The sequence below is a fragment of the Anser cygnoides genome, chromosome 4 (genome assembly GCF_040182565.1).
Source record: "Anser cygnoides isolate HZ-2024a breed goose chromosome 4, Taihu_goose_T2T_genome, whole genome shotgun sequence".
Lineage (NCBI taxonomy): Eukaryota > Metazoa > Chordata > Aves > Anseriformes > Anatidae > Anser > Anser cygnoides.
The window spans coordinates 56,089,148-56,107,433 of NC_089876.1; the positions used below are offsets into that span (position 1 = coordinate 56,089,148).

Consider the following 18,286-nt stretch of genomic DNA (forward strand, 5'->3'; position numbering starts at 1 on the left):
ATAAGGAAAATGTATATGTGCATCAAAATACTAACAGTTATAACAACATAAATAGTTCACTGTCATTTTACTGTAATCTCTTAGAATTAGTATTTTCTCAAAAGGTTTCTTTCTTAAATTATAGCTTTTATATTTCATTGTAATGCTTGATTATAATTCATTCTTAAGAAAACTTGTTTTCATCACAGAAAACCAACTGGAGTACTCTTTAATTTTTTTTATCAGTCCAAAGCACAAGAACTGACGACTGTAAAAATGTCCAAGTTTGGAGGTGGTATCGGTGCACCAAGCAAAGAGGAAAGGCTTAAAGAAGCTGCAGAAATACATTTAAGATTAGGACAAATTCAGCGATATTGTGAACTGATGGTAGAGCTTGGAGAGGTAAAATATCAGACCATTATTGAAAACAATAAAATACAAAAGTTTATGAAAACCAGCTACCCAAGTAAAGCTGGTATAGGAACAAAAGGGATAATAAATCCAGAAAAAAGTGATCCAGATATATTGTTTTTAACATACACAGACTAATAAATAGCTCATTAATATTTTAAACCTTTTGATGAATTTATTGTAACAGAAGAAACATGAAAAATAATTAAAAATACAGCTCTTTCCTAAAATAAAATGCTCAGATAAAACGTATTGCTGCTTTCTTCTAGTGGGACAAAGCTCTCTCAGTTGCACCTGGTGTATCGATGAAGTATTGGAGGAAGTTAATGCAAAGGTAAAGTGATAAAAATACAGTGCTGAATTGTAACTTCTGTTCATAAAATAACATAAGTAGGAAAGATATCAGTAGTACTTGGGTTCTCTTACAAGATTATAGTGATGTTACGTTTTGTTCAGTAAGGTTTGGGCTGGAACTCTTAGGGATTTCAACAATGATTGGGGGTATGTAAATCAAGTTAAAATGTTAAACATAAATTATAAGTTTGACTGGAAAGTTATTATGCAGTAGAGAGCAGTATCCTTACAACTCGGAAGTCGTCTGAGATCTGGAAGAGTAGATGTGTTTCAGTGAACTTGAACTTCATCTAACACCTGTTCCATAAAATGTGGTGATCAATTTTATATGTAGACCTTTCTTGTTTGTTTATTCATTTGTTTAATTAGGAGAGCTGATCAGTTGATTCAGGAAGAAAATGATGATGTCATCCCATACTGTATAGCTATTGGAGATGTAAAGAAACTAGTTTCTTTCTTTACCTCAAGAGGCCAGCTTAAAGAGGCTCTGCTTGTTGCGCAGGTATTATTACATATACCAGTGTATGCAATAGCATTTATGTATTCATTTATGTATTCATTTCTGATTCTGAAGATGACGAGCATATTTAAAAGGCTAGCTCTGTTCACGTTTGCAAAATGGCTAAATAATGAAACCCTACTCTTCACTTTCATTCTTTATTGGCCAGTTTTTACTAAGAAATCATAAGAAGGTATCTCATGCTTACAGATTTTAAGTCTGATTCTTCTGAATTGCAGTCAAACAACTATAATGAAAGCTGATATATTAGTGTTTGGTTAAAGTAAAAAATTAACCTGATTTTATCAGTCAGAACTGCCCTTAACTTTTAAGGCATGTAGGATTTCTCTTGCATTTCTACGAAGGTCTTGGTTATACTGCTTCCTCTAGAATCTTCGGGTGAAACCATTCAATTTCAGTAGTAATCAATATAGGAAATCAACAGTGATTCTATGATTCTAACTTTTAAATGAATGCAAAAAAATAGCGTAACCTATTATCACGAGGGACATGTCCCTTCTGCTTCCTAATGTAAGCACAAGTTAAAGGGTGCACAAAACATGCAAGACTGATATTTTGTTTCACTCTTTCTTCCTGTCATTTTATTCTTTTTGATTATTTTTTTTGTCTCCTTAGTACAGCTTGTTAAATAAAACTGTCAAGATATGTCCCTGGCACACTTTCTCATGCCTACCTGTTCTCAAGAGTTTAATTGGCTCATACCTGGGAACTTGAATAATAATGCACGTGAATTGGTCCCTTAGAAACTGTCTATCTGTATTTTGTTAAATTTAACGCGGTATAAATTGTGAACCTCAAAGCACCTTTTCACTTAATTTTTTGGAAGACAGGCATTACAGGGTTTGCTTTTATTACAATTAACAGAGTAGTGTGTTTCAAATGTTTAATCAGATAATATTAAGCAATAAAATGCCAGGACTTAATTACCATTTTAATTGAGCCTTGAATTTTAATGGCATTATACAAGCTGCACCTTAAAGGGCATGAAGGAATTTCGTTATAAGCCACACTGATTTCTTTTCACTTAACATTAGAAATAATGTATTTCAAGAAACAAAAGAGGTTTGGTTTATGCCACGATATAAACTTTTCCAGATTGATCGGATTGCATATTGAGGTGTGGCCATGGAGTTCATCCTCCACTCTCAGCCACTTTTTCCTAGGAGAGTAAAAATCAAGTTTGCAGGCTTCACTGTCCATTTGAAGTTTATTGAAAAACTGGAAAAATCCTCTACAAATGCACGGGGGGGAAGAGGTCTCTTGCTTCTGTAGAATTTCTTATATGGCTGAATAAAAACAGGCTAAGATTTAGCTATGTATAGGTTTGTTGGTCTAAACGTTTCCTTTGTTCTAATTGGGCTTTAGAAGAATTTTTACAGATCTCAAATTTATCTTTGTTGAAAATAACATTTCATGTCAGTTTTGATTGGCACATTAATGAATCTGTCATTTTATTCACTTCTAGGCAGCTTGTGAGGGAAATATACAAATGTCACCACTCTCCACAACAACTGGATCTTCACATTCTGATTTAAACAATACAGATGATTATAATGAGTAAGCTTTTCTAATTTATAACTAAAGCCTCATTTTGGTGCAGTATATAAAGTCATAAAGAAACATAAACCTGGTTTAATTTGGCAACAGCAATGTAGAATTTGACAACAAAATATTACATCTTCTAGTATTTAGTTGATAGGGAGACGGTTACAACTAACTGATGCTACAGTGTATAATTTCCCCAGTTATGCCACTTGCCCTTTCTAGTTGCATTTGTCATATGTATTTATTATAAGTATCCTTATATTTATATTATTATAAGTATTATATTAAGTTATATTTATTATAAGTATCCTTTTCTTTTTCTTGATCTTTAAGGAGCTGCACTATTCCTATGCACTTAAATATTTTTAGATATATAGTTTTATTACATTAGAACTTTTGGGAAGTGTAGAGTAAGACTTAGTAAGTATCTATAAGACCCTGTGTTTTATGCGTCTTCTGAAGGCTTCACTGTTTTTCATCAGTGAAGTTTCTAAAATTTACACTAACAGACATATTTTCTTTGTGTGTGCTGACAAAGAAGCCATGCATCTCTCCTTGTTAAGAACAACACTTAAAAACTTAAATCACATTGTCATGCTGTACGTATAGTAACAAAAACAGTTTGGAGTCTGTGTAGCTACTTCATTTACACGCACAGTTTTTGAGTAGTTGGAGTGATATTTATGCAGTGTTCCCAGGTACGGAATAAATACCCAAACATTTGATCTCTCTTCCCTCGATTTGAAGAGAGATTTCAATGCTGGTGTGGATTTTGTGAAACTGACCCACCTGAATGTGCACCAACATAGGTGGATTCAGCTCAAACCAGTTCCATTTTTGACTGTGTGGTGTCCTTATTTGTAAGTCAAATATAAAAATTTTAGGGTACATAAACAAATGTGACTTGTATCTAAATACAGAACCAAACACCTGCAACCTTAAAGTGATCTTGCTGAATTCATGTTTTGTTATTGCAGGCTCCTTCAGAAAGTCAGTAAAGAATTGGCAGAATGGTATTTCCAAGACGGCCATGCAGTGCTTGCAGCATGTTGCCATCTGGCTGTTGAAAATATAGAGGTAACATTGATTTCCTTATTACATCTCCACATATTGACAGTTTTTTCAAATGTCTGCCACATTCTAAATTCTACTAACTAAACTTATTATTTGCTCTGTATTTATTTGTATTGGTTCTTACAGTATTGAAGTTAGTGGCAAAACTCCATTGTTTTAAATTCAAGATTGTTTTAAATTCAAGGTTTCTCTCATGCATAGAACATGAACATATGTTGTTGTTTAATTGAATTTTAGTAAATAAAGTATTTTATATATTAGAAAATATACAGTACATAAGTACCTTATATATATACATAAGTATTATTGTTTACGGTTTATGCTGACTAAAAAGACCTACTCAGAATTGAAACTCCGTTGTACTACAATGAATGCAATTTCCATCAAATTTGCAATATAAATGAAGCAAATAGGAAAAAAAAAAAAAAAAAACAAACCTCAGCCCAAAAATATGGCTGATCTGTGAGGAACGTTAGTTTTTTGTTTGTAGTTTTACATATTATTTCTTTTCCTCACGGACTTTCCTCTGGAATTTGTTGTTGCTGACCCAATACGTTCTTCCTTCTCTGTCTCCCCAGATGAGTAAAATTCCATCTTAATATGTTGTTGAGAGAAAGCAATAATCAGTTAATGCCTGTATTTCAAAACAGACAAGTTTCAAGTTTTGTATAGTCTCTTAGTGTTTAATATGCTATTATCCCTATCAGGAACTCCAGTTACCCAAAGAGGATATGAACAGGAGAGTCATTCCTGTTTTTTATATTCCCCATTTAATCAAAAGGGGGGAAATATGTACTCTGAATACTACTGTCCTTACCTAGGACAAAAAGGAAACACTATCTTGCTTGTTATGTATGATGTTTAATCTCTCTCAATAAAGGAAGTTTCTGCTAAAGGAAATCTATTTGGTTATTTGAAAACTAATAACACGTGGTATGTGATGGTCTCATTCAAGCGGCCCAAATTTTATAGAAAAGTTGCTTTAATTAATGCTTATTTTGTCCTGTAAAAGGCAGTTTCATAGGTGAATGTCATATGCTTAATGCAGTGAATCCACAAAAATGCTTGTGTCCCTTAATGATATAACTTTTTCATTGAGCAAGCTTGCGATGGCAAACCTGATTCGTGGAAATGAACTGGAGTTGGCAATCAGTGTGGGTACTGTCTTAGGAGAAAATGCAGCGCAAGCAACACATTATGCCCTAGAATTACTAGCAAGAAAATGTATGACAGTAACAACATGGTAAGAATTTTTTTACTCCAAAGATTTATTTATTTTTTTCCCCCTGACCAAAACAATAAAGGTGTTTCTCATTCTGAAACTTATATGTACGCCAGACCGCTATGGGTAGATAGATGTCTGCTTGAGTAAAAATTAGACTTATAAAGCATGGAGAATGCAAATGTTCCACTTTAATCTCAAAATACATTATGTATGCATTGTAAGGGAGAGAAGAGTCTGTGTCATTTGGGGTATGAAATGTGCTGAAAAAGCTAGGTACATACTTGGGCAATAACTAACATAGTAAGTCCTAGTCTGTACTCAGTAAAAATGACTGCTTCAGACAAAGTAAGGCTAGAATTGAATTATAAAGTTCATAAGCACAGAAGTTCAGGTAGAAAAAAAGTGCAAAAGTGATTTTAAGTACTTGCTTTACAATATAAAACCCTAAGAGGCTGACATATTATTTTACGTCTGTATTGGATATACAGTACAGGACAGCTGATAAGATCTAAAGATGAAACAGGTTTACTATTTAATTCTGCAGGAGTAGGTAATTTCTCTGTTGCATATAGGGAAAACTTCATCCCTCTGCTAAACTTTCTCGTCTTCCTCATAGTTGTTTTACTTTGAAGGGTACAGTTTGGGTCTGTTTGTTGTCCACCAGTGAAACAGAAAATCTTGCTAAGATATATTTGGAAGCTGTACAGTGTTTCAGAATTGACATTCAATATACAACATGTGTTTAAACAGATATTTTAATCAAGCCTCAGTTTTGCTGCTAAAGTTGGTATTTGCTCAAGCATCTGGGGGTAGCCTGAGAGAAATATAGTGGAACTCCTTTCTACAGAGCATTTAGCCTACAAAAAGAAGCACTGCAGAAAAAGATATAATAAGAAATGGATGACTTGCTACTTTGGATCCATAATGATTTAGCATGTCCACATCGCACCAAGTCTAACAGAGTTATTCCGGCAACTCCATCTGCATCTTCTAAAGTCTCTGAAGCTCTTTCTCTGTTCTCCCTGCATTCATTGTGAAGATTGTTTCACTTTACCTGCAGTGCTTCCTATTAGAGGGTATTTCATAATCGATGTATATATCCAGTTCCGTAGTTAAAACTTGTTTTGATCTCAGTGCTATAAGAAACACTAGTAAAAGTACGGCATTTACATGTAAGTATGTATATAAAATTTCTGCAAGCCTATGGCATGTCTACATTGCAGTCTACATGAGTACACATAATAAAATTTTAAACTAGTCTGGTGTATGTTGCCCAAGTATACATCTGGATTTATCAGTGTGTTCCATATGCTATACAGAATATCTGTTATAGCTATACCATGCAATCCTTGATTCTGATTTGCAGCCAATACAGCATATTTCTCTATTCTGTAGAAATGAACAAGAGATCCATATTTTGTAATAAAGAGATGCTGACAGCATAGCATAAGTATCCTTTAGTCATCTGCATGCATAAGATGATGAATGGGGAAGCTGGACTTTGAGGGCCTCTGGGCCTATTTGTTGAAGGCCTCACTTTTTCTCTATACTGATTATTATGCTTAGGGAAATCCACCAATCAAAAGTGTTTCATTGCCGAGAAACAATTGTGTTAATTAACTTAATTCCTCAGGGAATACCAGAAGGCTGATTGCTAATGAAATAAATTATTGATGGAATGCTTTTTTAGAAATGCTCTAAAATATAAAATCCAAACAAAAAAAAAAGTCAAAACCAAAGATGCATACCCTTCCCAACCAATCCAAATCTGCAACCTTGGGAAAACACATGAGCATTTGGGAAAAAATGAGTGAGTTTAACAAGACCATTTTCATTTTATGTGTGTTTAGTGCCTAAATACTGCTAAAATGAACTTCCTTCTGCTATTTAGAAGGCTAGTGGCATTTTCCTTGAAACACTGAATTCTGCATATTCTGACTCAGACACCTTACTTTGTTCTTGAGGCTAACTGTCATTTTTTTACAATCCAATTCTTACAAAAACATTCAAGGTAACACAATTTGAAGCCATTATATGAGGTTTGCTTTGTATTTTTTTGTAATAAACATTTGATTTCAGTTTTCAGCTGAGCAGTTTCTAGTCACTTAAAAAAACAATTACTACATTTGAAGTTGAGTACATGTGACTAACTGGTCTTGAAAATAGTCTAAAAAATTGTGAAATATACTATATTCTGAAAGGGCCTTTCTGTATCTTAGAAAAGTGGCTATTGCATAATAGTAATAATAATAATATAACACATTTTCCAAAGACCTTTTGGCATTAGGTTTGTTAGGTTGTTAAAAGGCATTGGAAAAGATTTCTTTTAAACACAGTCAGCTAACCTGACTATTAGATTTGCTTTTGTAGATGTTCTGTTAGATCTTTCTTCTGTATACAAAGTTAAGAATACAAAACAAAGTTTTGTTCATTACTGTTTCAATGTCTTCCTTTTAGCTCTCCATCACTTGGATACAGGTATTTTGCTTCTTTCTAGAAGGAGAGATTAGAAAACTGTGCGACTTCACTAATGCTAAAAATAAATTTAAAATGTGTCCTCATTATTTAATCATAGATGGGAAGTGGGTTGGAAAGCAGTTACAGATATTGGACAGCAAATTACATTTTTAAGCCAAGGACTGCATTCTGACAAGCCAGGGGAACTCAGTAGGAGATTTTGCCTTACACAGTGGCAAGTCAGTCTTGTGGGTCACAGGAGAAATGATGCCTGCATGAGTAGGAGAGACACAAAACAATAAAAATAATTAGTTATTTACAGCTCGATATGATTTTTTTTTAAATCATTTGCTAGTATTTACATGCTTTCTCTCCAGCTGCTTCTTGTGTAAAGTAGGGTGGGGAAGTAAACAAATGGTAAGAAGTAGAGAATACTTCAGAAACATCAGTCTGCTAAAGCACATTTTTTTGTGTTTAATCAGAAGGATGAAAATAGGTATCATTCTTTTCTTATATAATCTTTTTATCACAGAAGCTGTAGCCATTCTGAATGGCTGAAAGATGTTTTATGCTGATGTCATGGTGCTCTAAAAGCCTTTTACCCTCAACTTCTGGCAGTTTGACTGAGGATATGGTTTCAGGACAGAGCCACACTATCACCTTTCTTTCAATGGGAGAGGTCCTACTTTCCCTTCTAATCCCTGCTCACGTGTTCTTCCATCTCACTTTGAGGTGGTTCTTACACTTGAGGATTGCACGGTTGTTTAATTCAACCACCTAAAGTAACATTAAAAAAAAAATAATTAGAAATCTCAAAAAAAAAAAAAAAGAGACAATTTGATTTTTGCAAGGTAGTGACCTGGATTTGCCTACCTTGTGATGATATGTGCATCAGAGAAATTGATGAGGGATGGGATGATGCCTTTGAAAACTGGAACAAAAAGATATAAGAATTGAAGGGAAGTGGAGATATAAGGGAAGGAAGAGGTAGAACCTCCTTCTTTAGGCCTTAGTAAGCTACTGATTGAAATCTTAAGCCTCATTTATTGTACCAAAAATAGACTCACAGGTTGCTTCTGATCTTCTCTAAAAATAGCCTTTTTTTTTTCCTCCCAGTAAACTCATCTGTGTAGAAGGAAGGTAAAGGGAAAACTGTTTCCTTTTATTACAAACCATCAAGAATAACATGTTGCTTTGTGTTTGTGCAGGGATTTAGCAGCCGATCTTCTTATGATGATTCCTGATAATAAACTGCATTTGGTAAAGCTATGTGCTTTTTATCCTGGATGCATAGCAGAAATAAATGACCTACATGAAAAGGTACAATGAGAAAGAATTTACCTGAATCCTAAAAAGAGGTGTTGTAATGATTTGTTTCTTATTTCAGAACATATAATGCCAAATAAATTTAAGGTGATTTTGTCACTAACATTTTTATGTATGTTCAATACCTTTTTTTCTCTTTTATTCTTTATTGACTTTATTTTCAGTACAAGAACTTTAGTTCTTTAATTCTAGCATGTGCAGTATTTCCATGGCACAGGTTGCTTCCAGAAGTAGCTTATGATCTTCACCATTATTTGTCAGTAGGATTTATAACTTCCTCCTCACTGAAGTGCAGCCTAATCATGACTTGGCAGATCACCTTTCTGTACTACCCTGAATTGTTTTACATCTTGATGTCTGTAATCTCCTTAAATCCTGCCCCTCCCCTCTCCCCCCCCCCCCCCCCTTCGTCTTCAGCAGAGAAGGAGTCTGCGCCACTAACTCCCTCCCTTAAACTCAGGCTGTACATCTTCAAAGGAATAGTAACAAATTCACAAAATCACTAGCAATTGAAGCTGATAGTTACAGAACCTTCTCCTTCAGCAGTGTCATCTCTACTCTAGATGGCTTTTTAATGCCTGTTATATGGAGGTATGGCCTTCAAACAATATCTTCAGAGAGTTTGATCTTAATGATGTATACAAGCTTCAGTATTTCTGTGCATCTTAGATGGTTGTTTGAGTATTACAATAATTCTTTAGCAAAAACCTTGTTTTCTAGTGTAATCTTCCTGATGCAGAAGAATGTATGCGATTGGCAGAGACAACTGAGGCAGACGGGGATATATTTGAAGCTATAAAGTACTATCTGTTAAGCACAGAACCAGAGAAGGCTCTCCCTATTGGCATTCAATATGTGAAAGGTACTTAAATGAAGAAACTTCTTTAAGCATAAGTAATTTTTACAGCCTGCCTCTTCAGATATTTTTGTTTCCGTTTTTCAACAGAACAACTTCGTAGCTCAGACTGGACTTTAGATTCAATCTGCCCATATCTTGATCTTCTAAGTTACATACGTACCGAACGATTAGTGTTGCATAAATGTAGCAAGTGAGTATGTTTTACCTGATTATAGAAGTGCAAGTTTAATTAAAGGAAACATTTGGAATAAAAATAACTATAGGTACACATTGTTAATGTATTTTTTGCTGACCAGAAGAGGGCTACAAAAAGATTGCAACAAGCAGGCTAATTCCCAGTATGGAGAATTGAATGTGCAATTCTTCTAAATTTAGCAAGAAGGAAAAGATATTTTTCTTCTTCTTTCTCTGTGAGGCACTTACAATGGGTGAGTCAAGGTTGGCCGTATTTGAAGAAGTTCACTTGGATCACAACTTGTTTCAGTTTCCTGAAGAAAAGGAGTAGTGGTACCACACACAATATGGGTTTTTACGTCAAGGAAAAGTTGGCACTCTTAAAATTAACTCTAAAATATTTGGAGTGCTGTGGTTTGCCTTCCATAAAAAATGTGGTTGAAGCTAGGTCTGGGTATCTGCACAAGTGTATGTGTAAAGAAAGGAGCAGAAAGCTTAACTCTTACCTCTGTTCTGTGGGGAAAATTGACGGTACTGAAAACCATACAAATATGTGAGACAATTTTATTTACATTTTAGAGTTTTATTACGTTAAAATGTCTGAGTGCATTCTTTTCGCAGCTTTATGTGATTGGGCTTATTAACTGTGTTATACTTGCTATTTAAAATTTAATAACTAAAATCAGTACACAGCAGATAAAATCTGTTTTAACAATTATATCACACCACAAAGAAAGTAAACAATCAGCAAACATGTATTACCCATGAAAGAAGGACTGATAAATTAGTTTTTAAAATCATATACTTGAATATAAGTTTAAGGTTTTTGCAAATGCTCGAAATCCTTATTGTTTATGATTAATACTTATCCATTTATAGGTTTCGGAATGAGTTGTTGATTTTGTGTGGTTACATTGGTGCTTTACTTGCTATCAGAAGACAGTACAATAGCATTGTACCTGCACTTTATGAATATACAAGGTAATATTAAGCTTTCAATAACACTTAGGAATCTCAATCCCTATTAAGGTGTATGTCATAGATAGTCCACGCTTCTCCCCCACAAAAAAATCTGAGGTCTCAGTTCTGTGAGTGGTGTATAGTGGTGTACCCATGCCTGCTATGGAGCCTTCTTTACTTTGTTTTTGTGCATTATGTTAATAAAAGTTCTTGAGTTAGCGCAACAAGTTGTGAATTCAGGATTTCACTCAAACTTGTAGTTCTTTATGAAAAACAGATTATTAGAAGTAGATGAATATTCAGCATTGCCTCCATGCATGATTAGAACCGTAACTGTAAATATATAATTTTGTATCAGTGTAGACCACTTGGTGAAGACTTGTTCAGTAACAACAAGGACAAGCTGTGACTGTAGACCTCATGACTTACTTGATTTCCCACTAAGACACCTGTCTTGACCTTCTGGTACTTGCTAAGCTAATATTCCCTATCTGCAAGCATTTTACTTTGTCTAGCCCACTGACTCCTCTTGACTCAGACCAGCCTAGTCACTTGACTTAACCTGACTTAACTTTACCCACTTGATGTGATCTGGCCCTTTCAACTTGATCTCACCAACTTGACCTGCATGGTGCACTTGACCTGACCTGACTTGGCTTAACCTCACCCACTTGGCCCAACCCGTCTTGACCCTACCTGACCTGTCCCACTTGGTTCACTTGACCTGATCTGACTCCATGTGGCCTGACCCACTTGACCCAATCCAACTTGACCTTACTTGACCCAAGCTGGGTCCCAAACCCACTTTGACTTGACTGACTTGACTCAATCCACTCAACTTGAAAGGAAAAAAAATAAGATCTATAATCTTTATCTTATCTGTTAAATAAAATAGGTTTATATACAATATTTTAGTATTCCTTCATCAAACTTTAACTATTATTTAGTCTTCCTCTCTGATTTGTAAGGACACTGCTGTCCAGATAAGTAATTTCCATTTCTAGCATAACCTCTCCCTCACAATTTGGCACCATCAGATCTTTTTGGTTTTGTCACCCATTTTGCTGTGTAGCAAAGCTATGTCCAAGATGTTGCTGATTTTGTAATGCAGTCTGCTTTGGCATTGCTCCAGCTAATACTGTGACACTACCTGCAGCTTTGGTAAAAATTACAGCTTGTTTATCTCTTCATTGAGAATAAATGTTGCATGTTGTCCAATCCTTTTGAACCCTAAACTGTGAGCTTTCCTGATGTTTTATCAGAATTTTCTACCAACAATAAATAAACAGCATAAATTTAACAGATCTTAGATCTGTGTGTTTGCCCCATTTCTTTGACTCCTCTCCATTACATTCTAGACAGCACTCCTTTCCTCTTAGCCATCGTCATCCCTGAAACCTGAGTGTGCAAACAGGAAAGGAAACAGCACTGGTTTTATTTCTTTTATGAGCCACAGGTTTACATACTGAAAACAACAAGAAGAAATATAAGCTTTTACAGAAGGGCTATTCTGATACGGAAACTAATAGGCTAGTAACAAACAGTCAGAGACTGTGATACTTTGGCTGTCAAGCTTTAAGTTTTCTTGGGATTTAAAGAACCACTGAACAAAACTGCTCTATTTTTTTCTCAGATTGCACAGCATTTTTGGGATTCGTAGGTTTTTAGATTTCAGGCCATCTGAAACTGGACACTTGTATACATACATGCTTAAACTGGACATTTTAAGGCAGTCCAACAGAGATGGAAGCTTGCTGAATTAGGTCTGGTAGTAACTGTCACTTGTATTATATTTTAATTTAAAATAATAACAATAAATCCATTGGAAGTTTTTTGAAACTCTGTTTTCCCCAGGTAATCAGATAAAACAAGGCTATCCCAGAGCATGTATTAAACCACCATCATTGTAACCATATTTTTATCACATTATATATATGCCCTTACTTTTAGTAAACTTGTCATAAGAAAATAAAAGCCTTAAAATATAGAGAGGCCTTAAACAAACAAACAAAACAAACAAAAAAAAACAAACAGATAATTGAAGAGAAGCTTAATGAAAAAGTATACTTTTTCTAGTATACTAGAATATCTAGTAATGTAATATTTCTATGGTTTTATATTCGTGATTATTATGAAGGATCAAATGCTAAAGTTGCATCAAAATATTTTGATATTACTATTGTCTATCTTATTTTTCTTTCAAGAAAATATTAATAGAATTAATTTGGACTTTAATTATTTTTATTCCTTTTCAGTCAGCTTTTAAAAAGACGGGAAGTATCTGTACCTTTGAAAATTGAACAGCTCTCTGAGGAATTAGATGCATGGCAAGCTTGTACTCAGTTAAGCAAGTAGGTGCAAAATATGAAATTAGCATGAATGAGACTACTGGCATTTAAATGTTTATTTGTAAATACAGTATTTATCCCTTTGTAAAATTTTAACCTGAATGTAAAAAATTGCTATTATGTGGACATTAATTTCTAATGCATACTATGATGTATGGTTGAAAAATAAGTGTCTTTTGTTCATAGGCATACGGATGAGTTGCCATGCACCCCACCATCTGAATCGCAAAAAATGGTGTATTCGATACTGGTATCACGAATACAAGAGGAGCCTCTGAAAGGAATGACTGGGCCAGACTATGTCACTGGATCAAATCTTCCTAGTCATTCTGATGTTCACATCTCTTGTTTGACTGGGCTAAGGATACAGGTACAGTTTCAGAGAGCCAAGGTATTCTGTCTTGGTGATAGTGTTGGCTAGTTGTGAGGTTACCGTAAGTCTAATGTCTAGCCAGCCCATCATGTGGGAGGAATGTGTTGTCAGAGTAGCAGAAATTAAAGAGGACAAGTGCTGAGATCTGCTGTGTTAGAAAAGCTATATAAAGAATTGTCCAAACTAACGATTGCCCAACTTCCCAAACCAGAACTTTTAAATTTCCATGGGAAAGACAAATTTATTTTGCCAAATGTTCTTTTTAAAGTGGTTTCAACTTATTAACTCCTACCTCACCGCAGTTTAAATTAAAAAAAAATCCTGTTTTTCTGTTTTCAACAACATACTGACATTATTCTATTGTTTGAATTAATCATTATGGAAATGTATAATATAAAACTTAAAATTCATTAATTAAAGCTAAATATTAGAAAAGTAAATATTCAAATATATTTATTTTTCACTTGCATAGGGCTTTATGATCAAAATGTACTAGTCCTTTTAATGCTTCTTTGGTATATGTTGTTATTTTCGCAAAGGGGAAATTGAAGGGCCTGAAAACACTACTCAAAGGCTTCTTTCTCCAAGCACTGCTTCAATGTCACATTACTCTCTTGTATGAGGCTGAGTCTATTTCCTCTGTCCAGTGCAAGATGCCAGCCCAAAGAATGAGAGAGTTGTTCAAGGATTAAGAGGGATGGTTTTGTATCAGAAATTGGAGATCACAAAATGCTAGCGAGGTCCTTGAGGTAAACAGAATTACAAACTGAGCATCCTCAAGTCTAAAAGATTTGCTGCCAACACCTCCACATTAGACCAGTGGTCTTTGCTATGGCTCAGAGGAAAATACATGCCACGTGTTAGCTGTTGCTAACAGCCACAGAAAGATGTCATTGTTATAATCCATTCGACAAGAATAGCAAATACGGTGTCACCAGTTTGTTGTCTACAATATCCTAATCTCTGGATTAGCAAATATTAGGAGTCATTGCTTTAGGCTGCGGGTCAGCTCACAATTCATTGAGTTAATACTAAGGTATAGTAACCTAATTGCTTGGTTTTACAGTTTTAAGTGGTAAGTTCAGAGAAGAAGGCGCTTAAAACTAAATTGCAGCTTTGACACTGTATTTTATCAGATGAGGAAATCAGCAGATAGCTTTTCTCCCAACAGATAAATCGGTGTTTTGTCCTTCATGTTTTTCATAGTAAACAGTTGAAATTTTCCTGTAGACTGCATGTAGCCTCCGTGCAGGTGTTATATATACATATTTATTTACTTTTAGGATGAAAAAAAACAAAGATCACCACAGATAATTACAGCGAAATATGTACAATATTGTGAAGGGAAAAAAAAAATCTTACCTTGGACTCTTATTTTACAGTTAAATTTTGCCTGAATTACTGACAAACATATAGAATACAATTATAAAAATCAAAAAATAGAAAAGATTACAAAATGTTGGGTCTCCAGATTTTAGAAGATAACCAGTTCACTTAACAATTGTGCATTACAAATTCAGTATCAAAGCTTTGAGTTGACTAGGTACTATTTTTGCATAAATTTAGGTGACAGATGTACATCTGATTTTTACATGCTTCTCAGATGCAACAAAATGTGTTTGTCATTCTGGTAGTCTTTACTCAATACTTGTGTACTTTGTTTTTCTTTCCCTCTCCAAACATTTTTGCTGTACAGGGTCCAGTGTTCTTCCTTGAAGATGGAAAATCTGCTATTTCACTGAATGATGCTTTGATGTGGGCCAAAGTGAATCCTTTTTCACCACTAGGAACAGGAATACGACTTAACCCATTTTGATGCAGTGTTTTCCTCTGTTCTTTGTAGTTCTTAGAATAACAGTTTGGGGGTTAATAGCAATTTAACCTTGCTTGTCAAAGGACAGAAAGATGGCAGTTGATCCCTCCTGAAAGGCAATTACTTGGACTTTGAAAACTGTAATATGAGAACAAGAAAAAGATTTCTGTATAAATGTTTGTTGATAATCCAAAGAAAAAGTTATTTGAGAATCCAAAGAGAAAAAGTCCTAACTTAATTGACAGCCATGCCTTTTTTTTAAGTAAGAACTGTTGTCAGACAATGCAGACACATTTCTGTTAAATTTGTGTAAACAAATGCCTTGTAAAGCAAGTAGGCAACTATCTGCACATTATCAAAATACAGATAACAAAACTGTGAAATTCATAAACACACTTTTAAATACATAGTGACTTTATGGATAGCCACTGCAACCCATTTTTAGAATGACTGAAATCCTGCAGCTGATTAACGGTGTCCCCTTTTTTAATTTTAACTAGTCTTTACATACAGAATTCTATAGCAAAAGTAATATTTCAAGTGCTTAGATGATTTTTTCATCTATTACTTATGTGCTTTAATAGCAGTAAAAAGATGTTTAGTAATGTTTTGTTTAGATAGGTTTGAATATCTACATTATAATACTCTATTTTCTAGTAAGTTCGTCTTTGGCAACTGTCCCCATTATAGTTCCCTAACCAGAAACTAAAATGTATAGAAACCTTTTTTTTTTTTAAACAGAGGGTTTGTAAGGGACAAACAACTGTATTGAAATTATTTAAATATATTATATACATTTAAAATGTGTTTTCTTTTTACATTTTATATTAGTTATAAATATACATATAGTATGATGGACCAGAAACAAATACTTGTGCATATATTTTTATTTACTAATGCTGTGCTCAAATGGGAAGAAAAATATGTCAATAGAATACTATGAATATTTAAATTTTAAAGATGTATATAGTATGGAATTTAATTATAGGAGAAATCTTATAATTTGAATTATTCACCTGTAGAAAAGATGCCTTGGTTCTTTTCAGCTTGATGGCACTCAGTCAGAAATCTACGTAACCCATTGTTACATTTTTTGCTGCCTCTTTAAAATAAATTTTAAAATCCCGCTAGTTATATAAAATATAAAGAAGTTACATTTAGAAATTGGCAGAATTATTTCTAGAGCAACTCCTGTAAAATCAGAAGTAACACAAGGTCTTTTTAATAGACCTTATCCAAGACAACCCTCAATAGGTCAGTAAGCAATACCCTCATCTAACTAGAAATAACAATGCCACCATTCCAAAAAGGTGGGATGGAGATTAGAAATCAACAAATCCTATCTTTTTTTTCTATTTTTAAAAGGTTAAGATTCCATTTTGTCTGTTTTAGAATATTATTACAGGATTTCTGGTATAAGAATATGTTGGAAAAAATCATAGCTGCTTTGTAATCTATACAAAAACATTTCTGTACATACCTAGGTGTTAGAACAATTTTTCACTTTTTGCAGGTATTGTTTGGAAAATGTTTTCCTTTGTTCAACCCTGTGGAGCTTGGGGAATTAAGAGTTGGATTTCAGAAATAAAAATTCATAGTTTGTGAAATAATTTTCCAGCAGTCAATATCTGATGGGTTGCTTGAAAGACTGTTACCCTTTAGTACACATGAGATTGTGTAATTTAATATAAAATTGGAGAGCAAAGGTAAGAACTGAATGTGCAACCCTATGTCTGATGATAGGATCTGAAAGATTGACTCTACTGCCACTCAGCTGTATTTCAAAACTTATGCTGTGTCTTAAGGATTTTTACGAATACATCATAGTTCAAATACCTTAGAAGACGTAGTATTACTGCATCAATTGTTGTGCCTAAGTTGTGCCTTAACATGGAGTCTTAGACAAATTTACTCCCTCATTAAACTAGAGAGTGAGGGTTAATAATTGTTTCATTGTTGAAATACAAAAATTAAGTCAAAGGGCACTTTTTATATTGGGATCCATCAGGTAACAGTCATTGTGAATAAAATGAGGTTGCATTTTCTTTAACATAATTGTACCCCATCTGGTGAGTGAGGGGAACATGCAAAAAAAAGTTAAGTGTGTCTGCTGCTAAAACTGGTTGCAACTGTCAAAACATAGCTACATTATTTTCAAAAAGAATTTCAGGTTGTTTGTTAATGTGTGACTTCATTGTCCAGCACAGCTAGTCAAATACAAGTATTTTGCTTTAATATTAAAGAATCCTTTGTCTTCAAACAATTGTTTGACTCTTCTGTAAAAATCAGTATTTCTGTTTGAATGAAATTTAGCAAGCTATATACCAAGTGTTTCCTAGTAACTATAAATCTCAGTATACCTAAGGTAAGATTTTTTTACATGATTGTATCCCTATAAAATCATTGTTCTATTGAAAGAATCTGACCACTGTTAAAAGAGTGTCTGTAAGCTTCACAGGCTGTATAGCCAAAGGTGAGATCCTCAGAACAGAACACCCTCCTAGGTGGGTTCCAAAATGATTAAAAAAAAAAAAAAAAAGACAAACTATGAACTCTTCCCATTGCAAACACTGCCTTTAAAAGTTAGATATGACACTTTAAATCCATCTTGTTGAACTCTTCATTGGGAAAAAATATAAAATCCCAAATTGCAATAATTTAAGATTACACTAATGCAAGAAACTGCCTTCATTCTTTCCAGAGAAATTAAACTACGAAGTCTAGATACCTGTTTTTTCAGACTAGGTATTAGTATTTTTAAAATGTGAAGCTTTTATGTTTATATAGAAAAGAAATAAAATCCAGAATTAACTTTGCTTTAGTTAAAATTACTAGAACAACAGGAGGAAAAATAAAGCTTCCTTCCTT

The 18,286-nt window shown here is 34.0% G+C and overlaps 1 protein-coding gene across 6 annotated transcripts in view; it reads left to right on the top strand.

Annotated features, from left to right (window-relative positions):
• WDR17 (WD repeat domain 17) overlaps window positions 1-18,286 on the top strand; it is a 63,839-nt gene that overhangs the window by 44,246 nt on the left and 1,307 nt on the right. For 4 of the 6 annotated variants that reach the window (XM_048047767.2, XM_048047765.2, XM_013190330.3 and 1 more), the window contains 14 exons: window positions 226-381; window positions 660-724; window positions 1,114-1,246; window positions 2,730-2,821; window positions 3,787-3,886; window positions 4,987-5,126; window positions 7,566-7,586; window positions 8,774-8,885; window positions 9,612-9,753; window positions 9,838-9,940; window positions 10,804-10,905; window positions 13,140-13,235; window positions 13,419-13,602; window positions 15,302-16,702. In XM_048047767.2, coding sequence (XP_047903724.1) covers window positions 226-381; window positions 660-724; window positions 1,114-1,246; window positions 2,730-2,821; window positions 3,787-3,886; window positions 4,987-5,126; window positions 7,566-7,586; window positions 8,774-8,885; window positions 9,612-9,753; window positions 9,838-9,940; window positions 10,804-10,905; window positions 13,140-13,235; window positions 13,419-13,602; window positions 15,302-15,421 — 1,566 coding nt within the window. In that variant the 3' untranslated portion in view covers window positions 15,422-16,702. Of the gene's footprint in view, window positions 1-225; window positions 382-659; window positions 725-1,113; window positions 1,247-2,729; window positions 2,822-3,786; window positions 3,887-4,986; window positions 5,127-7,565; window positions 7,587-8,773; window positions 8,886-9,611; window positions 9,754-9,837; window positions 9,941-10,803; window positions 10,906-13,139; window positions 13,236-13,418; window positions 13,603-15,301; window positions 16,703-18,286 lie in introns of those variants that run through there. The other 2 variants (XM_048047769.2, XM_066996176.1) reach the window with 2 other exon arrangements.